This window comes from Lipotes vexillifer, unplaced genomic scaffold, assembly GCF_000442215.2.
Source record: "Lipotes vexillifer unplaced genomic scaffold, Lipotes_vexillifer_v1.1 scaffold1129, whole genome shotgun sequence".
Lineage (NCBI taxonomy): Eukaryota > Metazoa > Chordata > Mammalia > Artiodactyla > Lipotidae > Lipotes > Lipotes vexillifer.
In genome coordinates, this window is record NW_006789022.1 from 45,481 (window position 1) to 54,736 (window position 9,256).

General features: G+C 58.5%; 1 protein-coding gene across 1 annotated transcript in view; it reads left to right on the forward strand.

The window, feature by feature from the left end:
- Positions 1-9,256, forward strand: part of PC (pyruvate carboxylase) — a 64,537-nt gene that overhangs the window by 26,769 nt on the left and 28,512 nt on the right. The window contains exons 2-7 of the mRNA XM_007461919.1: positions 7,010-7,145; positions 7,261-7,445; positions 7,855-8,020; positions 8,114-8,259; positions 8,382-8,499; positions 8,789-8,940. Of these exons, the coding sequence (XP_007461981.1) occupies positions 7,010-7,145; positions 7,261-7,445; positions 7,855-8,020; positions 8,114-8,259; positions 8,382-8,499; positions 8,789-8,940 (903 nt within the window). The remainder of the gene's footprint in view (positions 1-7,009; positions 7,146-7,260; positions 7,446-7,854; positions 8,021-8,113; positions 8,260-8,381; positions 8,500-8,788; positions 8,941-9,256) is intronic.

Here is a 9,256-nt window from a genome sequence, read left to right on the forward strand (position 1 = left end):
GAGACTCTGCTGGGTGTGCTGGTCCCCACTGTGTCCCCACCTGCTGGTGGTCCCCGCTGTGGCCCCACCTGCTGGCACCGGCCTGGCATGGAGGTGGGGCTTGGTGAGTGCTGGATGTTGTAGAAGCCGCAGGGGCAGGGCAGGTCACCGGGCCTGGCAGATGATGTCACTACCTCCCCTGCCTCGTGCCCCAGGTTGTTGTCAGCACCCTCTTGACTGAATCGTCACCACTCCCTTCTGGAAGGAAAGAACACTGAGCTTATCCATTCAGTGTTGGGGGGAGGTTTGAAGCTGGAAGAGAAGTCGAGACTGCCTGTGGAGTCACGCTGAGAGGCAGCGGGGGAGAAACAGGTGTTCCCGACACTACCCGCCTCCCTGTGCCTCATTCTTGCTGGCGTTGTTTACACGTCCCAAGTGAGAGTCAAAGCCGTCTTCCTCCCCGTCTCTAATGCACAACCCGGGGCCAAGGAAAGGGATCTGTCAGCTGGCATTTGCAAAAATAGCAAACGGGCCTCTCTGGGCCTGTCGGCTCACTGGAGAGGAAACCGGATAAGGGATCTTTGGGCGGTGGCGGTTGCTTTTCTCTTGCTCATCACTCCCCCATCTCTGAGGTCAGAAAAGGAGATTTTTGCTCACGTGTGCCACTGGCACTGAGCAAGGCAAAGTGGCGTCCCCAAGGCAGGTGACCGGAGGCTGGCTGTGCCCTGGCTCCTCCAAGGGGCCTCTTCACCCGGGAGAACCCAGCCAGTGGGGGAGTCCCGTCCGTCTGCAGAGCAGCCGCCCTCGCTGAAGGCTTGTGGCTCCCCTGGGCGAGGTCAGCTGATGCAACAGAACACGAGGGCTTCCCAGGGCGTCGGGTTTGGTTAACGAAGGCCTCGGCGTTTTTAAGGAAGATTTTCAGCCAAACTGCCAACGACCTTGAGGATTTCTCGGTTCCCATCCCGCAACCGAAAGCTCAAAAGCAAGTCACAGTGTGGCCCCCATGGTGGGACCCTGGGCCTTGCCCACACTGCCCTCCTGTGACCGGTGCCGTCACCTGTGCTCTGCCCTGCAGTGAGGAGACGAGGATGCTACCTGCAACGGTGCTTGAGGGAAGGCTAGTGCTCTGCGAAAGTGGCACTGTGAAGAGGGGCTGGCACTCAGGTCACTGCAAGATGCCAGAGTTTGGTCTCAGGGCGGGGAGCCCATTGAATGCCAGAGGCAGCCCCTCTAGAAGGGCTGCAGAGGGCGTTCCGTCTCCTGAGGCCTGGCCACGCTCAGACCTCAGGCGCTGGACTTCTGCTGCCCGGCCTTACCGGGTGCCTGGCTGCCTGACTCTGCCACCCAGAGCAGGGATCCGCCCACTCAGCTCCTCCTTCGGCCCACCCCGGACCCTCAGACTCGGCACAGCCAGAGTGAGTGCATCACACACTCGACCCACGAAGGGCCTGCTTCCTGGAAGGGAGGCCTCTGTGCGATGGCCCAACTCTGTCCTGCAGGTTTTCTCCCAGCTGAAGTTGATTCTGGAAAGGCCTTAGGAGACACCAGGCAGCCGAAACCCCTGGGTTTCAGGTCTGGGAGGGGAGTGGGACTTGACAAGGGAAAAGGCTGGGTGCTGGGTTAACCAAGTTCTGAGGTGTCCTGGGAACGCAGCAGGATTTTTATTCACCTTTGTGTCCTCAGGACCCAAGCGTGGCTTTGCGGGGTCGGGGTGGGGGTAGCTTGTGACTAAGCTGGGAACTGAGCTACAGGGCTGTGTCTAGGCTCTGAGGGGCAGTGTGACCCGTGCCCTCGGGCATCCATGAGGACCCTGTCTGACCAGCCTCCCCAGACCCCACTCTGCCTGTTGGCTGACGTTCCTGTGCCTTTCACCTGCAGGGGCAGCAGGAAGTCCGCTGTCCCGCTCCCGGCTGGTGTCCTACTTCAGGACACCTCCTTCGGGCTTTCCTGGTGGCGCAGTGGTTAAGAATCCGCCTGCCAATGCAGGGGACACGGGTTCAAACCCTGGTCCGGGAAGATCCCACATGCCACGGAGCAACTAAGCGTGTGCGCCACAACTACTGAGCCTGCACTCCAGAGCCCGTGAGCCACAACTGCTGAGCCTGTGTGCCACAACTACTGAAGCCTGCACGCCTAGAGCCAGTGCTCCGCAACAAGAGAAACCACCGCAGTGAGAAGCCCATGCACCGCAACGAAGAGTAGCCCCTGCCCGCCGCAACTAGAGAAAGCCCATGCGCAGCAAGGAAGACCCAATGCAGCCTAATTAATTAATTAATTAATTAATTAATTTAAAAAAACAAACACCTCCTTCATGCTCTTTCCCCATCCCTGGGGATCGGGGAGCAGGCTTTGGGCTGTGAAGCTCCTGCTGCCTGCGTGACCCAGCCTCCCTGCCTCCCCTGCTCCGGGGCACCCCTTCCTCCAGTTTCAGCCTTGGCAGCCGTCCCTGCCTCCAGCAGTCTGGGGCAGGAGAACTTTGTACCTTGGGCCAGTGACTCAGGCCGAGCAGATGGCGTGGCCTCCCTGGGAAGAAGCAGCCCTGGGTGCCTGGCTGGTGCAGGGTGAGTGCCCCGGGACTCCCTTGTCGGGTGCAGGTCTTCCCACCCGAGAATGCGGTCCGCTCTCCGTGGGCGCACGTTCCAGCCCTTGTCCAGCGAGAGCCACTGGGCGGGTGGCCGCATCGCTGGTTTGGGCGGGAATGAGAGCCCTGCGGGTGTGGGCACCAGAGCCGGGGGTTGCTTCTCGTGCCCCGCACTCGTCAGGGAGGAAAGGCCAGTGGGAAGATGGCTGTGGCGGCCACGTTCATCGCCCAGGCATGGCACTCAGGGCCCTGCTCAGTGATCCACGGACGACCTGCCGAGGTTGGGGTGGCGTTAGCCACTTCCACAGAAGAGGGAATGAGGCCTCAGGTGCCCAGACCCAGGCCTGCTGACTCCAGGTTCACGTTGGGCTGCCAGCCGGTGGGTGTGGCTGCCCTCTGCCCCTTCTATAAACATCTGCCTGCTCACTCCCACACCCCGGGGTCTGCTCAGGTCTCAAGTCCAGGCCGATGTTTGCTTCCGTCTGCACAGGACAGGGGGCTCCGGGGCATTCAGAGCCCCCCCACCTCCGCCACCCAGTGCCCAGACCCTGGTTTTTTGGTTTGTAAAGTGGGACGCCAGGGAAGCCCTTGCTGTCTAGAGCATGTGTGAGGGTCAAATGCAGAAATGTGTGTGGGTCTCTAAGGCCGGATAATTCAGACTCCCTTGTTTGCTGACTGAGCTAGGGAGGCACTTGGCACCCAGCCTGGGGTCATAACCTCCAGGGATCTCTTTCTTTATCTGGAAAAGGGATTGGGGCATGTGTGGTTGGGGAAGTGGGAGAAAAGAGCGTGCCTCCCTGGAAATAGTTGAAACGTCCCTGGAGGATGGAGAATCTCCGTGCCAGTGGTACCAGCTGTAAGGCTGCTCACCTGTAGATGAGTGAGGAAGATCCCGCCTGCAGCCCTGAGCAGAGCAGGCATCTGGTGCCCAGGACAAGGGCGAGGTTTGCATCCCACACCTGCTCCCCGGGGTGTGCGCCATTGACCGCCAGGGCCTGCCTGCTTCTGGCTGCTCCGCTGGGCAAGTGCTTCCCTCCTAGTGGGTGGGTGTCTGAATCCGGTGCAGAGGATTAGGTGCTGCCAGTAGACCTGCGAGGGGGAGATAACAGGATAGCATCTGAAGTTCACTGGCTCTCAGAAAGGTGTGGGAGTCAAATGTTTCCACTCTGAGGCCCAGCTGGTACTTGGCACCCACTGTGAGCGGGTCCCGGGGGCTCCCTTGGGTCGCTCCTCCATCGGCGCCAGCTGGAGCATGGCTTATTTCTTTCAGACCCACAGACAGGCTGCAAAAGCAGTGCAGGGAATTCTCTCACACCCCTTACCCCAATTTCCCAAATACTGTTGACCACATTTGCTTCATTATTCTCATGTTTTTCCCTGAACCATTTGAGTGTAAGTTGCAGATATGATGCCCTTAAACTCCTAAACACTTAAGTGTTTTTCCCCTAAGAATGAGTATATTCTCTAAAGTTACCACAGTACAACAATTAACATTGACACAATACTCGTTTCTAACATACAGACCTTATTTAAATTTTGTCAGTTGTCCCCCTAATGTCCTTTCCTGCAGCCGAAATCCAAGATACAATCCAGGAGCACGCGTGCATTTCATTGTTGTGGCTCTTTAGTCTCCTTTAACCTGGAAGTTCTTTAGTCTTTGTCCCTCATGACCTTTGACACGTGTGAAGAGTACAGGCCAGTGGTTTGGTGGAACGTCCCTCAGTCTGGGTTTGCCTTGTGTTGGCTCCCGATTAGACTCAGGCTAGGCATCTGTGGCAGGAACACCCGCAGGTCCTTCGTGGCCGCCCGTCAGGAGGCATGTGATGGCCGTTTCCTGCTGGTGATGTTAACCTGCATGGCGCGTACTGGGGTGTCTGCCAGGTTCGTCCACTTTGTATTAATAAGTAAGGACTGTGTGCTCCATTTTAGAAGATGAGCCAGAGCCCAGCGAGGCTGTTGCCCCACCCCTGACATTCGCACTGCTGGTGGGACCCCGGGTGCTCACCACCCGCCCTCGCCTCTGCCCCTGCTGGCTCTCAACTTCCGACAGGCTCAGTGGCCATGGCTCACGGGCCCCGCCGCTCCGCGGCATGTGGGATCGTTTTTTTGCGATACACAGACCTCTCAGTGTTGTAGCCTCTCCCGTTGCGGAGCACAGGCTCCGGACGCACAGGCTCAGCGTCCATGGCTCACGGGCCCAGCCGCTCCGCGGCATGTGGGATCTTCCGGTACCAGGGCACAACCCCGTGTCCCCCGCATCGGCAGGCGGACTCCCAACCACTGCGCCACCAGGGAAGCCCTCCTCTCTTGACTGTTCTGTCCCCAGCAGATCTACCCCAGGCTCAGGGCTTCCAACCTCACCCTTTTGCTGAAGCACCCAGGCTTCCTGCCTGGCTCTGACCTCTTTGGCAGCCCATCCCCACCCCGGAGTCTGGTCTCTCCTGAGGTGGGGGAGGCGCTTCCACTCGCCCATCCTGGGCTTCTTCCTTCCCCTCATCTTCCACAGTGGGTCTCAGCGAATCTAGCCTGTTGTACCCCAAATACCTCCCCACCCCCTCTGTCCCCCCGTTAGAGGTGCTGTCTCTGTCTCAGCCCCTGAACAGCCCCACACGTGCACCCTCTTTCTGTCCTCGCTGCTCCCAACCCAGGCATCTTTTCCAAACATGCAGCAGGTCATGCCCTCCACCACCATGTTGGGTGAGAGGCGGACGTACCCAGAGGCCTCGGCAGCCTGGCCCGTCCCACCTTCAGCCGTGGGGTCCCTGCCCCCAGCTGTCAGACCGGATCTTTCTTGGACACACCTAGCTCCTTCTTCCCTCGGGTCCTTGGCCGTGGCTGTTACTGTGCTTGGGGTGCGTTCCCTGCAGATCAGATCTGTGTGGCTGCGGCTTCCTCCGTTTAGGTCCCCGCGTCTGTGCCCTCCTTGGAGAGGCCCACTTAATATCCAGCCCCCCGCCCGGTAATTCACAAAATGTTACCTGTTCTTTTGCCCTTGGGGCACTAGTCATGATCTGAAAGGACCTTATTTCTGTCTGTTTTTTTCCTTTTCTCTTCTCCTTCCCTGGGTCTACCTTCTGTGAGAGCCGAGGCCTTCCTGCCTTGTTCTCGACGCCCTCGCCTGGTGCTGTGCCTGGTGGGGTTGATGCTCGGCGGGCCGTCCTCTCTCCCCTGGTCTGAGGGCTTCCCTCTTCTCTCTTGCTTCTCTTTATTTCCTTATTTCTTTTCTTCTCTTGTCTTTCTATTTGGTCTTTATTTCCCCTTATCCGTCTTGTTGGCCATAATATGATGCTGAGGTTTTTATATATAAAAATATATATTTTTTTATGCTCCTTACTTAAAACAAAATGGTTGAGTCAAGCATTTAAACTTTACTGAGAAATAGTTCACGTGGTTAGCTGGATAAAGGCACCGGAGCAAGGGTAAAGGACCAAATGCCAGTTTGGGCTCTGCTGTAACAGCTGTGTGACTTTGAACACACTTTTTAAATCTCGCCTGGGCCTTGGTTTTCTTCATTTGTAAAATGAGGCAGGTGGTTGACAACCTCTGAAGATGTTCTACATTCTGGGATGTAAATTGCCCTCAATTTATTTTTATTGTGATAAGATATATACTGATATAACAGAATTTGCCATCTTCACTATTTTTAAGCATATAGTTAGTTCACTGGCATTACGTACCTTCACATCGTTGTGCAACCATCACTACTGGCCATTTCCAGCACTTTTTCCTCTTGCATAACTGAGACTCTGTCCCCTTTAAACAATCCCCATCCCCTGGCCTCCCCACTCCCACTGTCTGTCTCTGTGAATTTGACTCCTCTAGGGACCTCATCTAAGCAGAATCATGCTGTATTTGTCTTTTTGTGACTGGCCTATTTCACTGGCCCTCAGCTGGGTTTCATGACTAATTTACTTATTAGCCCTTGTAACTAGGAAGGTTTCTGCAGTTTGAAGAAATCTGCATTTTAACCAAGTAGAGGCTGTGCTTCCCTAGAGCACACTGATGCGGGTTCGCTCCTGGGGAGATCCACTGTCACCCTCCCTGCCCAGCCAGACGGAACCCTGAGGGAGGGACACAGGGGTCAGTGTTGGGCACGAAGGTTCTAAAGTCTGGGGCTGCCTGGACAACTGTGCCCAGCAGAGGGGACACTGACATTACACACTGGTCATGCAGGGCTGCTGGCTCGTCTCTAAAATTGCTTTAAAAGCTTGAAGTGCGGTGATTTAGAAATTATAGTGAGTATTAGAGTATGAGGGTAAACTTGGGGTGCCATCTGGGTGTGAATTTGCTCCCTTCCCTGTAGTTACTCAGCCCCGCAGGGAGGAATCGAGGCAGCAGTGGTGCTGGCTTTTATGCGGGGCTGCCGGGAGGCTGGCGCGGGACCCCCACTCTTCCTGGGGACCCTCCGAGCTGAGGCTTCTCTAACCTGGCCATGACTTCCCTCCCTAGATGCTGAAGTTTCAAACTATCCGTGGGGGCCTGAGGCTCCTAGGTATCCGCCGAACCTCCACTGCCCCCGCTGCCTCGCCCAGTGTCCGGCGCCTGGAGTACAAGCCCATCAAGAAGGTCATGGTGGCCAACAGAGGTGAGCACAGCGGGAGTCAGTGTCCAGCCCCTGCCCCAGCTCCCTGCCCCTTTTTCTGCATCTCTTCGGACCCGGGGATCTAAATTCCCACCCTGTTGCCCACCCCTGGCCCCAGGCGAGATTGCCATCCGCGTGTTCCGGGCCTGCACGGAGCTGGGCATCCGCACCGTGGCTGTCTACTCAGAGCAGGACACTGGCCAGATGCACCGACAGAAAGCTGACGAAGCCTACCTCATCGGCCGCGGCCTCGCCCCGGTGCAGGCCTATCTGCACATCCCAGACATCATCAAGGTGGCCAAGGTGAGCGGGGCTGGGCTGGGCTGGGCACCTCTTGAGGGCCAGGCCTGGGTCCTGTGTCTGCCCCCCCCCCAAAACTTGACGCTGCTGGCAGTGAGTCCCTGTGAAGGGATGAATGAGTGAGTGAGTGAGCGAATGAATGAGTGAGTGAAGGAATGAGTGAGTGAAGGAATGAGTGAATGAGTGAGTAAAGAAATGAGTGAGTGAGTGAGCGAATGAGTGAGTGAGTGAGGGAATGAGTGAGTGAGCGAATGAGTGAGTGAGGGAATGAGTGAGTGAGCGAATGAGTGAGTGAGTGAATGAATGGAGCAAGTGAGGGGGGGCAGGTGCGAGGGCTGCAGGGTTTGGGCGGGCCTGTGTGAAGGGCTTTGAGGCGAGCTCCACTCTTCTGACGCCACCAACCCCCTGCCAGGAAAACAACGTGGATGCCGTGCACCCTGGCTATGGGTTCCTGTCAGAGCGGGCAGACTTTGCCCAGGCCTGCCAGGATGCCGGGGTTCGGTTCATTGGGCCGAGCCCTGAGGTGGTCCGCAAGATGGGAGATAAGGTGGAGGCCCGGGCCATCGCCATCACTGCAGGTGAGGATGGGGGCCACGCAGCTCCTGAGGGGGGCTGTCCGGGGCGGGGGCGCTGCTGGCGGGCTTCGACCTGACCTGCCTGTCTCCCAACAGGTGTCCCTGTGGTCCCCGGCACAGATGCCCCCATCACTTCCCTGCACGAGGCTCACCATTTCTCCAACACCTACGGCTTCCCCATTATCTTCAAGGCCGCCTATGGGGGCGGGGGGCGCGGCATGAGGGTCGTGCAGAGCTATGAGGTGAGCAGACGCCGAGGGCTGGGAGACCACCTGCAGAGGGGCTGGGGTGCTGGGGGCGGGCGTGGCCGTGCACAGCAGAGCTCGGGACTCACTGTCTCCTTGGCCCTCGGCTGCCCTCCCAGGAGCTGGAGGAGAGCTACACCCGCGCCTGCTCGGAGGCTCTGGCCGCCTTCGGGGACGGCGCGCTCTTCCTGGAGAAGTTCATTGAGAAGCCGCGCCACATCGAGGTGCAGATCCTGGGTGAGTGGGGTGCGTTCCCGGGGCCACAGCGCAAGGCAGCTGCCAAGGACCCGCTCCTTCTGGCTTGCGGAAAGCTGCAGGGGCTCTCCCTCAGGAAGCCCCTCCCCAGGAAGGTGGGCTGTGGGGCCGTGCTGGTCGGGCCCGAGGCCTCCGTTGTGCCCGTTTCTGTCCTGGCTGAGCCACCGCTGGGAGCCGTGCCGAGCGGCCACAGTGCTTGCGCGGGGATCACCAGCAGCTCAGGGGTGTCTGGGTCCCAGGAGGAACTGAGCGCAGTCTACCTCCACCCCAGGGGACCAGTACGGGAACATCCTGCACCTGTACGAGCGAGACTGCTCCATCCAGCGGCGGCACCAGAAGGTGGTGGAGATCGCCCCTGCTGCCCACCTGGACCCCCAGCTTCGGAGCCGGCTCACCAGTGACTCTGTCAAACTTGCAAAGCAGGTGAAGGGCAGGGGCTCTCGGGGACAAAGTTTGAAAGCCAAGGGCACGGGCTCCTCCCCACATGGAGACAAGGAGCCCATTCCTGCAGGCTTGCTTTGAGCTCCTGCTGGCATAAGCCTCATGGCTGGCGGTCACTGGGGTCCAGATGTGGCCAGCTGCTGCAGAGCAGGGAGGCCCAGGGTGACCAGCTCCGGGACGGGGGCAGGAGGACTGAGGGCTGATGCGGGGCCCTCGGGATCCTTGCTTTGCAGCCGCAGAGGCGCTGGGCCCAAAGGCCAAGCCTGGAGACCAGAAAGGCTGAGAGGAGGAGGGAAAG